We start from the raw sequence: 25,882 nt of genomic DNA, 5'->3' as shown, positions 1-25,882 counted from the left end.
ATTTTATTTAATGAAATCGGAAAAATATATATTATTAAGATTCATAAACAAAACAAATTCTATTGAATACAAATTCTAAACCTATAGATTATGAAGTCAACCAACAACAGCTGAAAACACAATAATCTAAAGCATTGTCTAGAGTAACACAGACTAATGGCCAGCTAAAATCGGCAACTACAGAGTAACAAACACAAACTATTGGTCAGTGAAAATTGATGCTACAAAGTGAACAAACATGAGCTTAATGGTCAGTAAAAATCGGCATTATGAAAATCACAACCTATGGTCAGCAGAAATTGCCATTATGAAATGAACACGGAATAATGAACAGCAGATGAATGAACTGGTTGAGAAGCGTGGAGTGAATCTCACCTTAGGTGTTAGAGGGGGCGTATCTAAACTATAAGTGGACGAATGCCGGCTTGATGTGCTAGCCAGCGACAAACGGCTAATTCGCAATGCTTCTTCCCTCGCGTTTCTAGTAGCTGCTCTCATAGCAACCTGATTCTTCTAAAGTAACCAACAAACATTTTAAAAAGATAAGTGAAGATGAAAAGATAGAAATGCGTACAAGGCTAATTCCCCAAATAAGCGTACAGGGCTAATTCCCCAAATACAACATATAATTTGTTTATCTGGGAAAGGAGATTTAGGCAATCACCAGGGACCATGTCCAAATGATTCTACTGCAGTTATTGCATTTACTACATTTTACTCTTTATCATGTATGTTTGGAATAATCCTACCAACATAATATTGTTCAGTTTAGTGACTGTCTCATAAATTTCTACATCGAAACAAATTAAAATCATATATTACAGTTTAAAAAAAAGTAGTTACTGCAGTAACTGCAGTGGAATAATTTTGACATGGTCCCTTAATGCATTAGTATTTGTTACTTTAAACATAAACCCAACATCATAGTGATAAATAAGTGTAAACTAAATTACTAAATGGCATCTTTATTTAATATGAATTTATTCTTCAAGTATAAATGGATTAATTAATTAATATATAAATGTGTGACTCTACTTGTAATTTTGTGTGAAGTATAAAACATACACATAGGATACAATTTATATATTTATGCAGAATCTTAATTTCTTAATTGGGTTCGATTCTAATGGCAAGATAAGTGGTTCTCAAGTATCTTTCTTGCCTAGGCCATTACACATAGGCCATTACACATAGGCCATTACACATAGGCCATTATACATAGGCCATTATACATAGGCCATTATACATAGGCCATTGGCCCGAATACATCAATATAAATATAATATAATAAACTTATGGTGCGTTAAAAATAATGCTTTCTAATTTTATAAGCAAAGTAAATCAATTTAGCAAGATTAGAATATATTTTCTTTTTTACTTCGATATTAATAAAATAATTTTTTCAACAAAAGGGAATTTATCAACGTAAAACTAGTCATATCTTGGGTTCGATTTAAAAATAAGAATGCGCGACGTTTTCACATAATCCAAAATGTACTGATTTGAGAATTTAGTACAGATTTATATGAAATATCTGAGACAAAGGGATCATTTTAATTATGAGGATTCAATATTGTAATAAAATTTCACATTCATAAATGAAACCAACATTTGGCAATAAATGGATAATTAATTAATACTTGTGTGTGTTTTATACTTCTATCTCTTTATCTACAGTTTATCATAAATGTATTTAGGAATAATTGAAAAACTATTACTACAACATTAAAGAATTACACAAGGTCTACAGACGAGAAAACAGAGGGCGGTATAACAAATGCTACTTTAAGAGTACATTAAGCACAAGACAAGAGACTTAAGACAAGGAAGGACAAGAAACTGGTAGAACAAGCTGGCATACTGGAGTACATACAATTAGCAAGCAATCAACATAAACCATTTTACCTCGGGGGTAAGCAGAGGGCTTGTTGAGCCAGACGAGGTCTCTGGCCTACCATCACGTCCTCCTCCACCTACTCGTTTGGGGGGCTTAGGCGCAATTGGAGGTGGAACGACCCGCTTCTGTTGATAATGTCATTCAATGATGCGATTGCGGAAAATAAGAATTAGTAACATTAAAATAAAATAATTTAAGGAAAAGAAAATTTTTGCTTTTTGCAAATACATTTTGAATTAAATTTGTTTTGAATCCCAAAAATAAAACATAAAATCATACAATGAGAGTACAAGAATAATAGGTTGCATTTGATAAAAATATATTTTAATTTAAAAAATATTTCAAAATGACAATATAAATTATAAATTTTAGGTGAGGTGTAATTTGTAAATTTCATAAGTTAAAGACCATTATTTTGAAATTGAGATATGAAATTGAAAAACAGTTCTAATATTTTAAAATATCGGTCTCCTCTGAATTTACAATTATATAAAATACATGAAATCATATCATCAGGGTACAATATAGTTGTTTTTATTTAGGTTTTTGATGGAAGATGCTATATAATATATTATTATGCTATATTTCTAAATTTGGACTCTCATAATGCTTCAATGCAATGTGATGAATCATGCAGTAAAGACAGCAAATCATACTATAAAGAAAATGACAAGTAAAAGAATATAAAACATAAAAACAGTTGTAAATTATCATTTCTGATATTGAGTAAATAAAAAGAAAAGTGTCAAGTTAACCAACTAAAAACCAGTCACCCATGGGTTGCCCAAAAACCCAACAACCATGAGTTCCCCAAAACCCATCACCTATGGGTTGCCCTAAACCAGTTATCCATGGCAGGTTCCCCCAAAAACTTTCAGAAAATACATAGTAGGAAAGAATTAGGATCTTTACATTAAATCTGTTTTCACACTGAACACTTGCTGTGGTAAGATTTAGCGAACATGACAGTAACTTTCCTGGATGAAAACTTTTTAGACTTTGGGGTGGTGACTGCATATCGAGAATTTGTTTAAATACTAAAATTGTATTTATGTAATATTATAGGCCATTTTCTATCACTTATTATTTTAGCTCCACATATGATCATACTCCAAACATCTTTATAATTCTTTACAGGAGTATTGAATGTACAGTCTATCAATTCTTTCGACATCATCTTATTTCAGTCCATTTCCAAAATCTACAATTTGTAACTCGATTAAAATCAATTTATTTTCAAGATTTTTAAACATAATATGGAAAGGTTACTTACTTGGAAATGGCTTTGTTCTTGCTCAGCATTCACTTGCCCAGCATTCACTTGCCCAGCATTCACTTGCCCAGCATTCACTTGCCCATTCTCATTTCTGGGTTTCTGAAATTAAATTGAATTAAAAAGTCAATAATAGTAATATTATTTCCCAAACAAATAGTACAAAGACCCGTAACATTATGTAAATTGAGCAACGGAATCATAGTTTTTTTAGTTAATAGCACAATATTTGAATGACATCATGTCAAAGGTCGAGTCAAACATAATTAAGTAAATTAGAAAAGTGGGAGGAGCTTCATAAAACAAAACAGCAACTAATCTACTTTGACAACAAATTGCCAATAAAATAAAGAATTACATTTCTTAAAATTTTTCAGTTTCATACAAAGCAATAAAAACATTAATAAAAATATTGGAAAAATGAAATAAATCATTAAAATAAAAGTATTAATTTCAACCGGTTTTAATATTATATTAAAAAAGTTGAACTTAAACACTGTCGGGAATAAAAAGGTTACTACAAAACTAGGATGTTTGAAATTTCATAATTTAATAAAATTACAGACATTTAAAAATAAACAAAATAAACTATGATTGTATAAGACACTTGGCTAATAAAAATACACTGTAATGTAATTTTTAGAATAGCACAACACAAAGCGATTAATTTAACAAAAGAACAATTTGACAGCAATTTGGAAACCAACAAAATTAAGGATATGCTTAAACCAAATAAGGATATATTTAAACCAAATACGGATATATTTAAACCAAATAAGGGTATGTTTAAACCAATAAGGATAAGCTTAAACCAAATAAGGATATATTTAAACCAAATACGGATATATTTAAACCAAATAAGGGTATGTTTAAACCAATAAGGATAAGCTTAAACCAAATAAGGATATATTTAAACCAAATACGGATATATTTAAACCAAATAAGGGTATGTTTAAACCAATAAGGATAAGCTTAAACCAAATAAGGATATATTTAAACCAAATACGGATATATTTAAACCAAATAAGGGTATGTTTAAACCAATAAGGATAAGCTTAAACCAAATAAGGATATATTTAAACCAAATACGGATATATTTAAACCAAATAAGGGTATGTTTAAACCAATAAGGATAAGCTTAAACCAAATAAGGATATATTTAAACCAAATAAGGGTATGTTTAAACCAAATAAGGATATATTTAAACCAAATAAGGGTATGTTTAAACCAAATAAGGATAAGCTTAAACCAAATAAGGATATATTTAAACCAAATAAGGATATGTTTAAACCAAATAAGGATATGTTTAAAACAAATATAGGGTGTGTTTAAACCAAATAAGGATATGCTTAAACGAAATAAGGATATGTTGAAACCAATTAAGGGTGCTTTTACACCAAATAAGGGTATGTTTAAACCAAATAAGGATTTGTTTTGCTGACTTACTGATTGAGGTGTTTGTTTATCAATTGTTTCTTCAGTCTCCAATCTAGAGACCTCAAGGTAAAGCTAAGAAGGATGGACAGTAAACTATGATGAGTAACATGGACACACCATGGACAGACAGACAGGTCATCAACATGTTAACATGCATCAAATGTACACATGGAAACAAGGACACACATACGCTGATGTCTGCGTTCACACTTGAACACAGATATCTGTGTTTACATAACATAAACACACACATGGAAACAAGGACACACATACGCTGATGTCTGCGTTCACATTTTGAACACAGATATCTGTGTACACATAACATAAACACACACATGGAAACAAGGACACACATACGCTGATGTCTGCGTTCACATTTGAACACAGATATCTGTGTACACATAACATAAACACACACATGGAAACAAGGACACACATACGCTGATGTCTGCGTTCACATTTGAACACAGATATCTGTGAACACATAACATAAACACACACATGGACAAATGAAACTGAACACAAGCAAATGCTGACAAACATGGAAAAATGTGCAATGTGAACATACAATGAACATATGATGTGAACACGCATAGAATTATATAGGCAAGTGAGAACATGTGAACACAGAATGAAATCTCTTTCTCTTGTGAACTCATTCATTGTTGAAAGTAAAACATTTTGAAAAACTAAGTTAGAATTTAAAAAAAGTCTAAATTTGATTTACCCCTTCTGCCAGCAACCTTTCTGTCTCTTCCTGCCTCAGTCTCGTCATTTCCTCCTAATTTCCATACAAAAATGAGTATAAATTTATATAATAAAACTGGTACCTAGTAATTTATTCAGTTAATCATTTTAGATACATATTAACGTTAGTTATTATTGATTAATATAAAAATTGTTGATATTATTGACTGTATAAATTATAGTTTTGTAAATTATAAGTATTTTATACTTTATTTTCCTTGTATCTTGTATGTTCTGGCTTTAATATTAGAAAGGCTTTTGATGTGTGATGACCTATGACTTAGTTACTTCATATTAATTCAATTGTGTGCATGCAAGGACATTGGGATGTGCTTAAGTTCTATACTTGATTTCTCTACACATTTTATTCCTCCAATTTACAATTTTAAACGACACGATATGTGTAGGTCATAGGTCAAATTAAAAGATCCCTATGGTTGGAGGCATGCTTGGTCAGTGACAGAATGCTTCTTTTGCAACAATTTTGCCATAATGAATCAAATAATGTGACACAGATGTCAATACTTGACAAAAAGTAGTAGTATAGTTTAATAATATAGAATATATAAATTAAATAATTATGAAATTATATGACACATAAAAATGAAATGAAGTGTATGTTGGCAACAACTGCTGGCCATTTGTTTAAATTTAAATGAAAATTGATTTAATAATGAAATAGCCTATATTGTTTTAAAATAATAATCTAAATATAGAAACATTTAAAACAAAATATAATTGAATGAATGTTAATAAAAATGTTAAATAAATTAATTTAAGAAATGTTTTTTCCCCATTTAATAAAGATGCTCTAAGATGATTATTGAAAGAACCCATGCTAAACATAAAAATCATGCAGAGATTTAATGAAGAAAACAGCAAAATTCACCCAATCACCACAAGAATAGATTATTGTTTTTAAAAGTATAATGTGTGATAAAATGTTAATGTGGAAAGTGTAAAGTGTGATTTTAACCTAATCTAGAATGTCAGAGTGTAACCAAGCTAGCAAAGTATTACTGCAGTAGGTTTAATCTAGAATGTCAGAGTGTAACCAAGCTAGCAAAGTATTACTGCAGTAGGTTTAATCTAGAATGTCAGAGTGTAACCAAGCTAGCAAAGTTTTACTGCAGTAGGTTTAATCTAGAATGTCAGAGTGTAACCAAGCTAGCAAAGTTTTACTGCAGTAGGTTTAATCTAGAATGTCAGAGTGTAACCAAGCTAGCAAAGTTTTACTGCAGTAGGTTTAATCTAGAATGTCAGAGTGTAACCAAGCTAGCAAAGTTTTACTGCAGTAGGTTTAATCTAGAATGTCAGAGTGTAACCAAGCTAGCAAAGTATTACTGCAGTAGGTTTAATCTAGAATGTCAGAGTGTAACCAAGCTAGCAAAGTTTTACTGCAGTAGGTTTAATCTAGAATGTCAGAGTGTAACCAAGCTAGCAAAGTATTACTGCAGTAGGTTTAATCTAGAATGTCAGAGTGTAACCAAGCTAGCAAAGTATTACTGCAGTAGGTTTAATCTAGAATGTCAGAGTGTAACCAAGCTAGCAAAGTATTACTGCAGTAGGTTTATCTATAAGCTTGGTTTCTACTTGGATGCGCAAGTGAGTTGAACAATGAAAAATGACACTTATTGGTTGGTTGAACTTGTAATTTTATAATTTTTTGATATTTTCAACATTATATTTTGATATTTTTTTATACTGTATTTGTTATGATGTAAGATAAATTTTATTTGCATTATCATTGTGTTCATTTAAGTGTGCTATGGATTTTTGTCTGCACATAGTGTAAATAAAAAATAATAATAATATTCACTAAAAATGTGTCTTACAATGTGTGCATTTATGTGTACGTAATGAATCACAATACACTACAGAATATCCCATAACAAGAATTAGAAATAAAACAAATGAAGTTAGTCACTAAAGCTCTGTCTACAAAGTAAGTGTGATGTGCCTAAATATGGTAGTGATATGCCCAAATATGGTAGTGATATGACATCATCATGTCCATATATGGGCATATCACATTGTTGTCACATAAAGTTTGATAGTGTAGACAGAGCTTTACACCTCTAAACAAATCTATTTACCTCAACATGTTTTCTCTGTGAAAAATGAAAAAGATGCAAACCAAAATTGATATAAAGTGCAAAAATAATAAAAAAAACAAAACAATCTAATGAAACTATTTTACAAGCAATAACGATATCTAAATATAAAAGAAATTATTGAAAAATAAATAAGTAAAAAAAATGTTGTGATTAGAGGTCATGGGTTGCTAAGAACAAGTAACAAATCAAGTTCATTGTAAATAGTTATATTTACTATTGGCATTGGTGAAACCGTTTCCAATAACCAAGTAAACTTACCACTTTCTCTAGATCTTCTTGTTCCCAACGTTCAGTCTCTTCATGAAATTCACACTCCTGAAGGAAAAAAGAAAAAGAAAATACAATCAACTTATTGAAATATGGCACATATTACCGTAGGACCAACTATTTATTTCAGAAGTTTCAACACATTTTTTTTAAAGATCTCGACTTCACAGTATCTATCTCTCCAACTCCACCAAATTTGACACCGTTAGAAGGAAGAGTTTCTTCTAAGTCTACTTAGGAAAGTTTACCGTATATATAGACTGCAACCTGCAAGACTGTTCACCGTATCCACTAACCTGGTTCAATTTTCTAAGTTCCTCTGGTGACATCTCCCTATCAATAGATGAAAGACTTTCCTGACTGGTGTGTGTATTTCTATCCGATATTCCTTGACCAGCTAACGTCGGCGGTACAACGTCCGGATCGTACCCCTCACATACAAGTACTGTTAACACCTCGCCAGCTCCCCGAAGCAGTCTTACGGCTTCCGTATGTGATGACCCTAGTAAACTTTGATTATTGACCTCAAGAATTCTATGTCCAACTAATAATCGTCCATCCCTTTTAGCTGCACCTGAGGCATTCACTTTTGATATAAAAATTCCTTCATCTGTTTTGTCCAAGGGGTTGCCAGGATGTCCTTTATTTCCGCCCCTAATGCTGATGCCTAATTTTTCTCCTGGAGTTTTTAGTATTTTAATTTCCTGGTTAAAAAAGAAAAATTAAAAATAGAAATTAGAAATTAAAACAAAAAACGTTTTTGTAAAACAAACAAGAACATTTATTGTAAACAATAAATAAAGATGCAAATTAGTGAGAAAATTAATTTGGTGTAAAGACAGAATTTGTTTTAACCATTTAAAAGGAGATACAATGGGACAACATACAATATAAAAAAAAACCTTCCAAAAAATAACCGTGTGAGATGTGTAGACAAATATGAAGCATTTAAAACACTCAGCCAATTACCTTTAGATGCTGTATATACGAATAGCATTATAAATAAAATAAAAAATTTGTTCTGTTATAAACAATAAAAATAAAGCACACACTCATGCATATTCATCAGCAGTAAGCTTTAAAATTCATTGGATATTCATTAGCAGTGACCTTTAACCTTCATTGAATCTTCACCATGTATAACTACAAGGTGTATCTGTGATGGATCTGATATAATCAATATTACCTGTAAACCTATTTGGAGGTGTGTCATGTCTTACTACAAGGTGTATCTGTGATGGATCTGATATAAGCATTATTACCTGTAAATCTATTGGAGGTTTTGTCATTAAAAGGTGTATCTGTGATGGATCTGATATAAGCAATATTACCTGTAAGCCTACTGGAGGTTTGTCATGTCTAACTACAAGACGTATCTGTGATGGATCCGATAAAAGAGCCGTGACTGCTTCAGCGTGGCTTGCTTGCTGAACATCTATACCATTAACTTCTATTACACGATCACCAACACATAAGTTGGTTTTGGCGGCAGCACCGTTTGCAACAATCTGAGCATAAAAAATATAAAAAAATCTGGCTGATAAGTGGTACAATTTGAAGTGAATATGTCATCATCAAGACTTTAAGAGTGATGTATTGAGAGGCCTGGCTCAGTGTTCAGACAATTCTATTCCGACATACAATCTTTCTTTCCTTCTATTTCTCGAGTAGTTGCACTGTGGCGTGTTGGACGACCACCTTAGGCCTAGCCACCAGTCTGCTTGGTCAGGTTTAAATTGGATCGTTTTGTTTACAGTACAAAAACATTAGACATTAGAATGTAGAAAATGTGTAAAATATTTTGTGAGATTCTCAAAAAAAATATACCGTACTGATGCGGGTATAAGCCCACCCCCCTCGAACATGAAATCACGTCAAGTTTGGGGGGTGGGCTTATACCCGAGGATCCAAAAATGCAGATCGTCAAAAACAGCACATGTACACTGTGTATTTCCACCATGCGAGCGAGCGCCCTCACGTGTACGACGTTGCCTCTAAATACACGAGGTGTAGAGTGTCGGAAAATTAAGCTTATAGTTTGTGAAATTTATCGTAGAATATCTTATTTTAAACATCAATTGAACAAGAATTTATCAAGCAGAAAAGCAAGTATACAATGTTCGTTAAATAGAAATGTACCAAAGAAATTTAATAAGCTTGTTTATGGCAGCCGATACCAAATAGTGGTTTTCCATTTTGGCGACTTGTATGTAGCGTCGTGTGTGAAGCAACCTTCGACCGCGATGGAGTGTAAACAAAACAGGACCACTAGGCCTCATATGGCCTAGCGTATATTAGCCTAGCTTGGTTATGATCAAAGGTAGGTGTATGCGGTGTATGGACGTCGCCAAATACAAAAATATGTATTACGACACACACTGTAGATCTTCGAATTAATGGGTGGGCTTATACCAGAGTGCCTCATTTTTCATGAAAATTAGTCAAAAGTCGGGGGTGGGCTTATACCCGAGTATGGGCTTATACCCGCGTCAATACAGTACTTAAAATGTGTCTAAAGAATGAAAATCGTTTAGAAGGCCACCGGAAATATACATAATAAAAACACTTGATGGCTCATATACCCCTCAATCCCTTGCTTGTGTGCCTCTTGAATACCATCACTGTTATTTAATTGTCTTCATACTTAGTTTGAAAGGTGAAATGCTTGGTATGTAAGATGTATTCTGAAATAAAGAAACTAACCTTAGATATAAAAACACCAGGCTCATCAGCACCAAATGGATGACTGGAATGATCACTTCCTCCTACAATACTGAGGCCTAGTGGACCCCCACTTCTTAGGAGTAATATCTCTTCTATTTTTGGCTCTTCTTCTATAACCTCATCTTCTCTGGAGCCTGGGAAATCTTCCATGAATGACAGGTTGAATGTTGGTGGGTTGTGCACTTAAATAAAATAATAACGTATTATTCCTAGTTTTGTAACTTTATGAGATCTAATCTCCCGAATGATTGTAAAATTGAAAAGTACTACGTTTGGTCTACTAGCGTTGATGCTCCAACATCTATTCATATGAAGAAAGAAACTAGCGACACTAATTTGGCTTTAGTTGATAAAAGATTGAAAAATTGTGTTTATATTAGCAGCTTTTGTGAAATTCTGGTACACTGCCTACACAGATTAGAGCAAAAACTCTCAAAGCTGAAAATATCACACTTACTGACAATAGGTTGATGGTGGACAATATCTGTTGTTTCTCTGTACACCAGCATGTTGATCTCGGTTGCTGTTGTCAACAACTTTACGGCTTCCTCGTGCCTTGTACTCGTCACGTCACAACCGTTTATCTAACACAAAAAATAACCAAGAATTCATCAAATAAAATGTATTTGTATTAAGTTTTGTCTACAACATCAAACTAGTTTGACAAAAAAAGAGTGATGTGCCCAAATATGGTAGTGATATAACATCATCATGTCCATTTTTGGTCACATAAAGTTTGATAGTGTAGACAGAGCAAAGTAGTATATTAGGAAGGTTAGTACTGTGATACAGAGTAACAGGTTTGGGTAATAACAATGCCATGTGTGACACTGTATTTAGGAATCTGCCTACTGACAGCAATAAAATGACAGATAAATTTTACCTCTATAACTTTGTCGCCAACTCTAATAGAACCCGACCTATCTGCAGCACCGCCTTGTGAAATTCTTGAGATAAATATTGACTGAAGTAGAAGTAAATAAAAAGTTAAGTTGTTTTTTTCTAATATCTTAAAGTGTAAAATAAAAAAAAAAGTATATTGCTTACATCATCATGACCTTTGTAGGGCGTTGACCCCTTGCCTCCTGCTATACTAAATCCAAGACCATTTCTATCTTTGCTCAGCTTTACCCAAATTTTCTAGAAAAACAACATTACTAAAACTTAACATAGGTATATTATTAGCTACACAACTTAACATAGGTATATTATTAGCTACACAACTTAACATAGGTATATTATTAGCTACACAACTTAACATAGGTATATTATTAGCTACACAACTTAACATAGGTATATTATTAGCTACACAACTTAACATAGGTATATTATTAGCTACACAACTTAACATAGGTATATTATTAGCTACACAACTTAACATAGGTATATTATTAGCTACACAACTTAACATAGGTATATTATTAGCTACACAACTTAACATAGGTATATTATTAGCTACACAACTTAACATAGGTATATTATTAGCTACACAACTTAACATAGGTATATTATTAGCTACACAACTTAACATAGGTATATTATTAGCTACACAACTTAACATAGGTATATTATTAGCTACACAACTTAACATAGGTATATTATTAGCTACACAACTTAACATAGGTATATTATTAGCTACACAACTTAACATAGGTATATTATTAGCTACACAACTTAACATAGGTATATTATTAGCTACACAACTTAACATAGGTATATTATTAGCTACACAACTTAACATAGGTATATTATTAGCTACACAACTTAACATAGGTATATTATTAGCTACACAACTTAACATAGGTATATTATTAGCTACACAACTTAACATAGGTATATTATTAGCTACACAACTTAACATAGGTATATTATTAGCTACACAACTTAACATAGGTATATTATTAGCTACACAACTTAACATAGGTATATTATTAGCTACACAACTTAACATAGGTATATTATTAGCTACACAACTTAACATAGGTATATTATTAGCTACACAACTTAACATAGGTATATTATTAGCTACACAACTTAACATAGGTATATTATTAGCTACACAACTTAACATAGGTATATTATTAGCTACACAACTTAACATAGGTATATTATTAGCTACACAACTTAACATAGGTATATTATTAGCTACACAACTTAACATAGGTATATTATTAGCTACACAACTTAACATAGGTATATTATTAGCTACACAACTTAACATAGGTATATTATTAGCTACACAACTTAACATAGGTATATTATTAGCTACACAACTGGTTTGGCTTATTATTTGATTATAGTTTGTGTTTAATAAACCTTTCCTATGGTGTGTAGTTATTTATATTCATGGCTTCTTATTTATTTAACTGTTCAACTATTGCAAACCAAAAAGCATGACCATGGAGGAATTGGTGAATTTTTATTTCCTTGATTTTATTTGATTTTTGATTGATTTTATACTTGACAAATATAACTGGATTGGCAGTGGAGTACATGGTATATGTCAGTTAAAGGAGTTTGTGTGCAAGACATGTTGTGGACATGTCCACCTTGGTTCAAGAAATAATCCATTAGTTTTTGTCCAGACCCTGACACTCACAGGGGTGGATATGAAATTAATGTTTCTTTAATGAATGTGATAATATTCTGCTTAGTTTGTGATTTCCATCATTGAGTTTACACCTTTAATTAGTGCTAAATATTTAATCTGAAGTGATTTAAATGTAGGCAGATGTTTGCTCTCTTGGAGTGCTGTCTACAAGAGTTATAATAAAATTAGATCAGATAGTACCATCACCAGTGAAGGGTGTGGTTGTTTGTTGTTTTTATTATTTATACTCATGTCCAAATGTTGGATTTCATACCTGATAGAGCTTTTCTTCTAGTCTAGTCTAATAGCGAACAGGATATAAATTTGGATATAAATGTTATATAAAAGAATGTAATTTGATACACAGTGTCTATGTCAGGCTGTTACAAAGGCTTTAAGAACCTATTGTACTGTACTGTTAAATCCATCAGTTTACAATTGTATCATTAAAAACTTTCCATTGTATATTAAAAGCATTGTACATCAATCTCTCCCTCACTTTGGCCCAAAAGATTTGGTTTCTGTATTACTCTATGTAAAAGAAATGTACTTACTTCTCCAACAACTTGCTTAACAGGTTCTGGAGCAAACGAGACGCCTTGTCTGTCCTGAGGGCGCATTCCAGGTGATGGTGGTGGGGAAGTCTGTGGTGGTGTAGTCCGTGGTGGCGTAGTCCGTGGTGGCGTCGACTGTAGTGGCGCAGACTGTGGAAGTAAATAATTAGTAAGCGCTGGTTAATACCAAGACAAGCTAGCCAATAGATATGTGTGTGTACATGCAATGTGTGTGACATGCCAAGGCAATCTAACAACAGGACACTGGGTTCGCCTTGCCAAGATAGGAACTCGTAACAATCCTTTGATCTTATGTCTGGCTGCGACAAATACAAACAGTACTGTACTATGTATATATTCTCTGCGGTGCGCAGTGTCTGTTAAGGGGCATGGAACTGATCGTGTCGCAGCCACAGAAAAACTTTTTGATCTCCGGAGCTCAGCATCCTGTCGTTAGATTGCCGTGGACATACGCAGTGCATAACATTGATTTCTTATTTTCCAAATTTCTGAATCTTATTTTTCCTTTTTTTCTAACCAACCTAGTGTATTTACAATGACAGGGTTATTTGTTTAATATCATAGATACAGCATCACACATGACATTGTTCTAAGTACGAAACAGGCATCATTTATATGATACACATGTGATGCTGTATCACAGAAATTGCCTGATAACTAAACAACAGTAGAAATTATACCAAGAGTAAGCTCATTGAAGATTGCTTTTTTTTTCGTTCATAGAAAAGCAGAATTATTTCACCAACAGCCATGCAATGTTAAGCCTCAATGACATAGTAATAACATGTGTGATAATATTAACAACCATGATTGTAATTAAACAATATATTGCGTAAAGAAAGAATACTGTATCAATAATTATACAGTCATTATAATATCAATTAAATATTAACAATATTATAGAAATGATATCATATTAACAACATTATTATATCAATTATATTAAGTGATAATAAATATAATATAATTACAGTGGATGATGTGAGAATATGTTTATATTTATATTTACCTGCGAGTTACAATGAAGTATTTTAGTAAATAGTCAGGTTCTATTGTAGTACCAAACCGATATTTTTGTGGGTTTTTTTTATGGTTAAAGTGGTTATGTAAACATTATATTAATATGAAAATTAATCTGATGTACAGTATAAATATATATATATTGGAACATTTTGGAGAATAGTATTTTTCTTTGAATACAGAAGTGAAATTTGTGTTAAAAGAGCAAAATTAAAAAAATTAATAAATGAACTAAAGCATGCAAGGCATATAATACTATATTAAAGCTTTTGCTATTCTAATACATTGCAGTCAGAAATACAGTGTATTTATACCTTAACACCACTGTAAAATGTACCTATATATTAATCAAGTGCCTGCATACACAGACGTGCAACATTTTAAGTAATCTGTCTCAAAAATAAAATATTTATTGCAAAGCAGTACTTTCAACTAAACATCTTCTAAAGCGTTGTCTACACTATGAAACTAGTTTGACAAAAAGTGTGATGTGCCCAAATATGGTAGTGATATGCTCAGATATGGTAGTAATATCATCATGTCCATAGGCACATCATTTTTTTTGTCACATAAAGTTTGATAGTATAGACAGAGCTTAAGAAATTATAATCTTTCAGAGCTGCTAAAAATGTTGCTATTGCACTTTAGCTGTAAAGTAATTACTCATCCACAAATTCATTGTCACAGATTAGATTATGTTTGAAATAAAATAAATAAATATTATCACATGCAATTTCTAAAATTATATAAATATGAAATATCTGATACACACACTCACTCGCTGACCGTCATGTAAGTATCAACGATTTGTAACATTCGCAATTCCAGCATAAAAACAAATTAGGGAAATCTGATTAATTCTTGGTTTGAAAGAAATCACAACTGAATTTGAATAATTGGTTTTAATCGTAATCTTCTTATTATCTGGGTCAAGTTGAATTTTGTATAATGTAGAAAATTTAATCCATTTAACAGAAAATGATTTTTGTAGAATTGTTTTAGGCATATAACAGTAATAATATAATTTTGTAGAGCAATTATTTTCCAGAGATTTTGAAAATTTGGGATCGCTCACGGGACTGAGAAAGATGGAATTCGTAGAAATATTCCAGTTTTGATGTCTGAATTGACTTATAACTATAATTTGCAAATTTGATTGGTTGACCTTTTGTGACCTTTTGTGATCAACAGAAAATCTGTACTTTTGTATTTGAATGGTAATTAAAGCTTATTAAACATAAGCTTCATCATTGAGTACTAACTAAATAATAATTTAAACAAGAAATATTCCTTACAAAAAACGCTGCTCGGTTGTTGACGTAGCAGTTCTAAAGATTTAATAATAATTTTTTTCAACAAAAATTATGAAATTTCCACTTAAATTGGTAATGGCACAGTTACAAGCTTTGGGATATCTGTTAAGTGTTACAAGAAAAAGCACAAAAGAAGGAATAAAAGAAGGAATTATAGAAGGTAACTACAAAGGAAAAGGAACCATTGTGCAAAGGTAATTCCAAATAAAACAGCAAAAAGCTATTTAGCTATATAAGTATTAAAAAACTATGGCATTTGTATAAAGAACAACATTAACAATAAAGTACATGATTACAGCTTTACATGGCACTAAGTCTGTACTTAAAATGCTTATTTGATGATGAACATAAACAAAACGTCAACATACATATTCTTTATTCAATGTTCTACTGTTTATTAAAATAATAGTTTCACTCAACATAATACGTGAATACATGGTTAATAGGTTGGAAGCATGCATTGTACAATTCCACATTCTGAGATTCTAAAACCTCCATTAAGGTCTGGTTGCAATACCGGAGCAATGTCTAAATGGTAACATAGTATTGGTCCTAAAGTTACCAGAAATTCCATTATAACAAATACTATTCACATTGTGAATAAAAAAACCCCATACACTTATGATTTAGCCAGCACCGGGGCAGAATCCAGACTGCTTTTGGCCATTCCAAGATTGGCCCTGATTTTGTAGACAACCTCACAAGGTGGACAACCTCACAAGGTGTTTTAAAACAATTAGGACACCACAAACAGACTAAATGAATCGTTGGAGTTGCCGAAAATCTTAACAAACTGGATCGCACTTAAACAATTAAATTTGAACACGATCTTGGAGCCAATCCTGGGTCAATCATAAGTGTAAATGAGGTTTAAGTTAGTTCCCTAATCAGTAAAATCTAAAATCATAGATTCTGAATCAGTGGGATCCCAAATCTTTCTAAATTCTGAATCCAGGTTAGAAATTTCTTTTTGGATTTTTTAAATTTCACTTTTCTTCAAAATAATTGAAACAATGTAGTGCCAGCACTACAAGCTTGAATACCCATCATCGTGCTCAAGTATTTACTTTAGGAGTAAAGTTCTTTGTTTTCATGCAGTCTGTTCCAGCGAATACCAGCTTGAAATTTCATCAACATTATCGAAGTCAATCACAATAATCATTGAAACTCCAGAAATACATCATTAAAATGAGAATTAAGTATTATTTTTTTATTATTAAGAGTGATAACATTTAATAAATACCAGGAGTAAAAAAAATACTATTTTAATAATAATATTATCTAAATGCTAATATTTTATTTACAATATTTAGAAAACTATGCACTATGCTCAGTTGAGGGCTGGTTATAAAGACAATACAAAAATAATATACAATAGGTTGTTATACTATACACATTTTACCATTTTAAAATATCTAACTACACCCTTTCTGTACGTTTTTAAAATTTAAAACTGTAGCAAAATTTTGCTTTAAAAATATAATAAAATAAAGTAATAGTTGTGTCATATTAGTATTTTTCAAATCATAAATTTAGAAAATAAAACATTTTTCGCTCTTTAATTTTCCAGAAATGTTATGGTAAATGTCCTTATTAGATGTCCCAGTTCAATAAACAATTAAAAAATTTAAATAAGAACATTTTAATTTTACATAAAAAATGTCCTTAGAATTGAATTGAAAGACAAGGTAACAGCTATTATAGGGACCTTTTACACACCGGGATCATGTCAAAACCATTCTACTGCAGTAACTGCAGTATTTTACTACAATAGATGATTTTACTTTTACTTTACTTGAGGTAGACACTGCAATATACATTGTGTGTGATTACCACTAAATAATTACATAAACCAGTTATAAATAGTATTTAGTTAAAAAAAAGTAGTTAATGCAGCAACTGCAGTAGCATAATTTTGACATGGTTTCTTATTTGATCACAGAAATTGGGTAGTTGCGGTACCGATAAAACAAAAGTTTTTTCTTCATTGAATTTATGTATTTGTTAATCAAAGATTGACAAAACAGTAACACAAATACAAACATTGTTTAAACATATCAGAAAAAGAGCAACCAAAAATAAATCTCAAACATGCTATAAGTGTTAAAAACCACAAATAAAACTTTGCTCACAATAGAGAAAATCAAACGCATTCACGTTGAGCAAAGCAATGGTTGTGCTTGTAATTCTCTCAATAATAATCAAACTTAACGAATATTGTTGCGAATGCTTAATAGTTTGCTTTGGGTATTTTGTTATGCAAGATAAATAGTTTATTTTAAAAAAATATTTTTGCATTTCAATTAACCAACTTGTTCCAATACATATATACATTATAATGATCGTTATATTTTTATATGATGCGAATTCTGAATATAATGATGATTCTGTAAAATACACTATTTTATCTATTTTAATGAATTTCTATACACTAGTGTTGTTGTGGATAGTACATGGCTCAATGTCTATACACTAAAGTGTTGTTATAGATAGTTACTAATTTGCACTATACAATGCATGTTTTTGTGGCGGTATTAGCAAAACTTATTGAGCTGAAAATAATTGGCAAAAATATTTGATTTGGTCAAATCGTCTGTGTGTTCAATGAAGTTTCAAAGTTTTAGTGCCCAGGCTAAGTGAGTGCTCTATAACTCTATTAATTAGCCTGGTGAGTGCACTAGTGCCACAATAGAGCCCTGCACAGAGTTATCAATCAAGGCATGCGATGCAATAGTGCTAATAAATGCAAGATGAAATCATTGCTAAGTTCAAAATGCAAATGTTTTATTTATAAAAATATTTATGTAGTGTTTTTTTTTTATAAATTTATATAAAAAAATAGTTTCTTTAGAAATTTATAGCTGGTGAAAATTGTGAAGAAAATGAAGCTAAACTCGCATGAATGTCACTCGCATGAATGTAGCTAACTCTGCCATGGTTTACTAATCAAATTGTAACATAATGTTTGTCTTCTAAAAGCTTCTGCGAGAAGTCATCCAATTTACAATTTGATTAACTTCATGATTTTAAAAGTAATTCAATTTTGGGAGCTTTGGATTTGCGGCAACTCAACGCTATCAAAATAAGTAATGTATTTATTTATAAATCTTCAGCGAGCTGACACAGAACCAAGTTGATAAAACAATGCAAAATTTCGTAACATTCCTGGACGCATTTTTTTCTTGAAGAATTTTCAATGCAAAAAATTACGAGTTAACTTCCAGGAGAATTAAGTAAATGTTTCCAGAACTTCATTACTGGAAAATTTGATTTTTTTTCAGGCAATTCAAAAACATGACCGAGGTCATAGCTAGGTCATCGCAAATCAAATGCTCCCTCAATTAATGATGATGATGAACACACACACAAATTGTTTTTTCATCGATCTACATGTACCTCATGGTTTTTGGCCATCGTCTGTTCAATTTGTTCAGATACTGGTTGCGAGTCTGCAGAATAAGTCAACACTTCTTCACGGACCACAACGATCCTCATGTGGTTACCGGCACTTTTTAAAGCCTCAACTGCGGCAATGTGATCGGCTACCTCTAAATTGTGTTCATTAACCTACACATAAAAAGAACATTATTAGTTTTTACTCATTAAAAATATTCATTTATGCTTTATTAGGTTTTTTTTTACTTGAATCTCTGTACTGTAATGAGTACTACTAACAGCATGTAACTCATCAATTACAAGATGTAGAAGCTATTTTATAATATATCATGATTATAAACTAAGTCTCATTTAAGGCGTAGGGAGTGGAGTTGAAAGGGTTACGAGTTACAACCCTGCCAGGATTGGACCCTGGATCTTTGGATTGGAAGACAATGTCATGTTAACCATCAAGTTACAGCTCCACTACTTCCTACTAATGTCCTAATTTTACAAAATAACTAACTTACAGCCAAGATCTTATCGCCTACTCGCAGACCCTTTTTGCCAGCAATACCATCGGGAACCACACGAGATACGAAGATTCCCTGTAAAAAGAAATGAGATTGAATGAATTGGAAAAAAATAACTAAATAAGGAATGTATTATGAAGCAAAAGAATATTCTAGCAAAGTTACTTGAAGCTTGCTATACCAACTTCTGTAAATTCAAGTGTATATAGCGTTTGCTTGATTGGTAGTTGTGTGGCTCAATTTGCTAGTTGGATTTTATAGAACTAGCAAGGGTTTGCTATGGGATAAAAAAGTAAATTTCTAGCCGTGAATTACCTCATCATTGCCCTTATAAGGAGTTGATCCTTTACCACCAGCTATGCTTATACCAAGACCTCCACCATCACGGCTGAACTCTATCACAAGCTAGTAAAAAAAAACATGAGAATTTAGCAACAGTAATATTACAGATACTCAGAAGTCAGATATGTGTTTTGTTTATAATACATAGCTATCAAAAGTGAGCTATTTCAGGAGGCTTAGCTAGTAGTACCCAGCCACTATGATTCTAAATCTTGAATAATGGATTGCCAGTTATGGAAAAAACAGAGTTGTCAAAACAATATAGATTATCTGATAACACTCCTAGAAAGTAGAAAGCCTTTTGCAGTTTTTCCCAGGACTCAGGCCTCACTTTTTTCAGTGTTTCATTTATGTTAAAATTTATCAAACTTTATATTAGTGGACTCTATGATACTGTAACTAATTTTCCTGTTTGAATAAATAATATTCACCCACTAATATATCAATTCCATGTTATCAATTAAACTATTTCAATGAATATTATTTCTGTACTTTTGTAGTTTTCTGAAGAGTGGATGTTCTATTAATTATAGCAGTTTGTTTTTTTAAATTAAACTACAATTTGTATCAATTTAGCCTGGAATACATGAATATCACTGAAGATAATGTCTGTTCTAAAGCTCTGTCTACACTATCAAACTAGTTTGACAAAAAAAAGTGATGTGCCCAAATATGGTAGTGATGTGCCCAAATATGGTAGTGATATGACATCATCATGTCCATATGTGCACATCACATTTTTTTGTCACATGAAGTTTGATAGTGTAGACAGAGCTTAAATAACCAAATAATACAAGATATTATGTTATCATATTGAAAAACAATATATCGCATACTGTACACCAACCATTTTCTTTATGAAAATCATCATGCCTACAATTTATGTTTATATTTCATGTGAACAATAAAAATGTAACAAATACTTTAAATTAACATGCAATAAAATATGGACATTGCTTACAGTTTCACAAAACGAGGAAACAAATTTCATGCTTCACTGAACATTGAGAAACATAGATCATGTCTAAATTATTCTACTTTAGCTACTGCAGTAACTAGTTTTTAGTTTCAATGTAGAAGTAGTCATTGCAATAAACAATATATGTTTACCCAAGTAAAGCTTGTTTAAAGATAATATTATACATTCATTATTATATATGTATTTACTGCAGTAACTGCAGTACAGTACAATAATTTTGACACGATTCTCCTTAGAAAAACAAATTTTGTTTAGTAAACATTCAAAGGCATGACAAGATGTAGTGACAAACAAAATGTAAAAGTGTTTACAAAATGAGATGAGGTTCTTAACACTACAAAGTGCTTACTTTGATGACAGAGGGATTAGCTTAGACTAAACTCATCCATGCTTAGACACTCAATATCATTCCTTAAAAGTTGTTTACATTTAGAAATAAATGTAGTCTTTATAATATAATGATATACATCAACATAACATTTGAAAGAAGGTGAAAATACAAAATATCATATCCTATTGACATGCTCATTTACATAATTTACATATCCATGCTATAATCACCTTCTCTTGATTTTGATATAGCATTCCATGATTCAATTCCTGATCAAAACAATTAATATAAAAACTATCAGAATAACTTTACAAGAAATTTATTCTTAGATTTTGTGATGCGATGTTTAAGTAAAAAATATTGTATTTGAATAAAAATAAATGAATGAATTTGAAAACACAGTAGTCAACAAATAATGACCATACAACATTTACAAGCAATTTGCATATCAAGCGTGGATAAGGAAGAGAGTGACCAATAAAGAAATGAGGCGGCCAATAGCTAAAGAGATAAGGTGACCGATAAAGAAACAAGTGTGTAGGGCTAGAAAAACTAGAAAGAAGTTATACTTAATTAGTTAAGTTAACTTAAGTTAACTTAAATTTACTACTAAATTAACCTTAGAATCAATGAGTTATTCGCCATTGTTTTGTTTTTTATTTATCGCTAAAGCAATATTTATTTAACTGAATTAAATAACCATTTTAATTAATACATCATTAACGTATTATTGATAAATTTCTGCCTATATATTGATAACTTTCTGCCAATATATTGATAACTTTCTGCCAATATATTGATAACTTTCTGCCGACATATTGATAACTTTCTGCCTATATATTGATAACTTTCTGCTTATATATTGATATCTTTCTGCCTATATGTTGATAACTTTCTGCCGATATATTGATACCTTTCTGCCTATATATTGATAACTTTCTGCCTATATATTGATACCTTTCTGCCTATATATTGATAACTTTCTGCCTATATATTGATACCTTTCTGCCTATATATTGATACCTTTCTGCCTATATATTGATACCTTTCTGCCTATATATTGATACCTTTCTGCCTATATCTTGATAACTTTCTGCCTATATATTATTGTTTACTTTTGGTTGAAATACAAGGTACAGCTAACTTCATTCATTCTTTTAAAAAAAAATTTCTTTAGATTTTTTTATGTACACGCGCCAAAGAAATGGAGAACCAACAATGACTCAATTAATTGCTATGCAAGTAAACCTTGTTTTTGGAAAAATACTCTAATCTAAATATAGAACTAGTTTTTAAAGAACTAGTTTTTATATTTAGAAAGCTACATAAACTAATCAATATCAATGGCAATGGAATATAACAATTGATTAAGTCTCTCTCCTCAAACAATAACTGTATGTAGCTACACATGCAATCAATACATTCACAATTCTTGAACTCAAACAGAATGATAGAAATAAATAAAAGTTATTGATGATGTTATTAGTAAATGAAAATGATAGAAAAAAGCTAAACAAAACATTATTAAGAACTAAAGCAATAATTAAGCAAACTAAATGGTTTTAATCATACAATGAAGCATGTTGGAAAGTTAGTTAGAACTGATAAATCAATCAAATCAATCAATCAATTAATTAAATCAATCAAAAAATCAATCAATCAAATCAATAAACAATCAATTAATCCAATCAATTAAATCAAGCAGATCAATTAAATCAATCAATCAAATCAATTCATCAACCAATTCAATCAATTAAATCAATCAATTTAATGAAATATAAAGAATGTTCAAGTTTCTTCCAAATAAAAAGGAAAATAAGTTTTGTAAAAAAAATATTAAAGTTCATTCTAGCACCGATTGCAGTTAGTCACATGTTGTCATAGGGATATTAATTAAGTCATAAATTACCAAACCTGATTGGTTTACCAAATTACCAAAGCTGATTGGCTTATTTTCTGATATTTATAGGATGTCACAGTATCCAGGAAATAAGTCCTGGATGTAAAAGTTCTGGTGTAATTTTGTTAATAGGTTGTCAGTGTCATCAAGTCAAATTTACATGCCAAATGTTTTAGCAGGCTAGTTTCTCTAAATAATGTTAATGGTGGTGACAAAAGGTATTCTCTAAATGAAAGCTTTAAAATGTTGATCTGTTAAAGAATGGCAGAAGTTAGAAACAACACTGATGGCAGAACATTAGGCGACTGAATCTCCACAGATGTTTTAAGACAAATTACACAAGCTTGAAATGCATACAAGTAAGCTGTTTTGCTGTAGTCTAAAATGACACCTTGCAGACTAGGCTTAGTGTAGCACATACAAAAAGGCAATTGACAATTTTACCCGTTCTTTTCTAATTTCTTGCGTATCCATAGCTTGCTGTGCCAATACCCTGTTTAAGATGGCGCTTGCATCCTCGTCAAGCTCGTTTACACGTTTGTTCTTCAAGTAGTGCGGTGTGTCACGCCTGTGCAATTTTTCGTGCTTTTCCGGCTGTTCTTCGTCGGAATCGAGATTAACATCAAACCCAACATGTCTTTCTTGTAACTCCTACAGAGGCAAATGTTAGTATTCAGAAATTCCTCTTCAACTTCTCAATTTAAAACACTAAACTTATCGAAATAAATTTAATCTGATAAATTACCAAACAAAAAGCTTATGCTGAAAACACATTTAAAACCATAACTCTGAATTATCAAATGGCCACAACAACTGAACTATATTTTTTATCTTTTTTTAAATATCTAAATTGTTGCTTATTTGCATACTCATTTACATATATGTGCCAGAATAACTCTATCTTGACTTTAATAAAACATCCAAAATAGAAACTTGTTGTACTTTTGTATTAGAAATATGTATTCCTGTTGTTTTTAATGCATGGTTTATGTATGTGAACATTTCACATAATTAGGTATGTTAGATGTTGACATGACTCTACATACTCATCTATCCAGTTATCTGTGGGCAGCCAGTAGGGCCAAAAATGCATGGCTATTTATTATCTATACCAAGTGATGTCATCTAAACTAGTTTACTGTCATTCTAAACAGCTTGCCTGTACATTAAATCTATGTTTTATTATTTTAATAATTAATTGATAAAGTTGAACAGGACGCAGTAGTATAAATATTTTTAAGTTAAGCTCGCTAGCGAATCCTAAGTCTATCTAATCTAAATACAAATAACTATTAAACGTGTACACAGTGTTTTACTTCATCGATCCAGCTTGATCTAGTAGCCAATTTATTCTGTTAATTCTTGCTGGTAAAACCAATTTCGGGAGAAAACTGAATATAAGTATTACTGTCAACATAGTAAACCACACCTATTATTCACTATTACATTTTGATATAATTTTAAGTGTATTTATTATATGAAATCATCCAAACAACTCATTCATATAGGATAAGCATAATAAACTTACAAAATGGAGGAGGAATTATTTGCTTAAATGTTATTTTTAGAATGAATTAATTGCACTTGTTTCTACTATCAATGATCAATATCTTTATGAATACATTCCAGTCTGTTCTGCTACAAATCATTATTATCTTAGTGAACTTTATTAAAAGCTTGAGAAGGATAGTGGAGGTAGCTTTTGCGGATGATATAGACACTTGGATAGATTCAAGGGTTTTAAACAAGGAGCATTCTTTATAAAAGCTACCATTTAATTAGTAAAACAAGTAGGAGAAATAATAACAAAAAAAGTTGAAATCTTCAATCTAATCCATGCGACACATTTCTGAAATGGGTAAATTGGTTTGACGAAGACGAAAAAGTGATAAATAATTTATGAATAAATCATAAATGTGTCCACGTGGAACATGCATGCATACTGCTCTCCTAAACATACTAATATATCATTTTAAATTGCTTTAATGTGCGAAGTTGATAAACAATGGTGATTAATAATGTCTTTCTCGTTTGTTTAATCTTTAACAAAATATTTTCTCTTCATGCACTTGTTGACAACAGGACCTTGAATCATGTTTGTGTAGAGTGTCTATGATTGGTATTCTACATGCATTAATATCCACAAACACCAAAAGAATGCCACAAGATCAAACACACAAGAAACAGAATACACTTTGATGTATTCAATTAATAAGAAAAAGTGACAAAGTATGAGATACAAATATGTATCTATAGTCTCTTGTTATAAACATATATTAGGGTACACCATGCCTATATTAGGGCATACCACAATGCCTATATTAGGGCATATCATAATGCCTATATTAGGGCATACCACAATGCCTATATTAGGGCATATCATAATGCCTATATTAGGGCATACCATAATGCCTATATTAGGGCATATCATAATGCCTATATTAGGGCATACCACAATGCCT

The 25,882-nt window shown here is 31.2% G+C and overlaps 1 protein-coding gene across 19 annotated transcripts in view; it reads right to left on the bottom strand.

Annotated features, from left to right (window-relative positions):
- LOC140039793 (protein scribble homolog) overlaps positions 1-25,882 on the bottom strand; it is a 62,302-nt gene that overhangs the window by 11,479 nt on the left and 24,941 nt on the right. For 8 of the 19 annotated variants that reach the window (XR_011842661.1, XM_072085394.1, XM_072085406.1 and 5 more), the window contains exons 15-32: positions 23,865-24,071; positions 21,751-21,789; positions 20,184-20,273; positions 19,866-19,943; positions 19,357-19,527; positions 13,607-13,756; positions 11,510-11,602; positions 11,346-11,426; positions 10,920-11,046; positions 10,442-10,644; positions 9,070-9,246; positions 8,035-8,442; positions 7,730-7,786; positions 7,451-7,465; positions 5,335-5,388; positions 4,617-4,679; positions 3,171-3,272; positions 1,906-2,022 (exon numbers count right to left, since the gene is read on the bottom strand). Coding sequence is in view for 18 of the 19 variants with exons in the window: in XM_072085394.1 (XP_071941495.1) it covers positions 1,906-2,022; positions 3,171-3,272; positions 4,617-4,679; positions 5,335-5,388; positions 7,451-7,465; positions 7,730-7,786; positions 8,035-8,442; positions 9,070-9,246; positions 10,442-10,644; positions 10,920-11,046; positions 11,346-11,426; positions 11,510-11,602; positions 13,607-13,756; positions 19,357-19,527; positions 19,866-19,943; positions 20,184-20,273; positions 21,751-21,789; positions 23,865-24,071 (2,232 nt within the window). In the remaining variant the exon portion in view is untranslated. The remainder of the gene's footprint in view (positions 1-1,905; positions 2,023-3,170; positions 3,273-4,616; positions 4,680-5,334; positions 5,389-7,450; positions 7,466-7,729; positions 7,787-8,034; positions 8,443-9,069; positions 9,247-10,441; positions 10,645-10,919; positions 11,047-11,345; positions 11,427-11,509; positions 11,603-13,606; positions 13,757-19,356; positions 19,528-19,865; positions 19,944-20,183; positions 20,274-21,750; positions 21,790-23,864; positions 24,072-25,882) is intronic. The other 11 variants (XM_072085410.1, XM_072085437.1, XM_072085420.1 and 8 more) reach the window with 11 other exon arrangements.

This window comes from Antedon mediterranea, chromosome 1 (assembly GCF_964355755.1).
Source record: "Antedon mediterranea chromosome 1, ecAntMedi1.1, whole genome shotgun sequence".
Taxonomy (NCBI): Eukaryota; Metazoa; Echinodermata; class Crinoidea; order Comatulida; family Antedonidae; genus Antedon; species Antedon mediterranea.
Note: the sequence above shows the minus strand (reverse complement) of the source record. Positions and strands in the feature narration are given on the sequence as shown.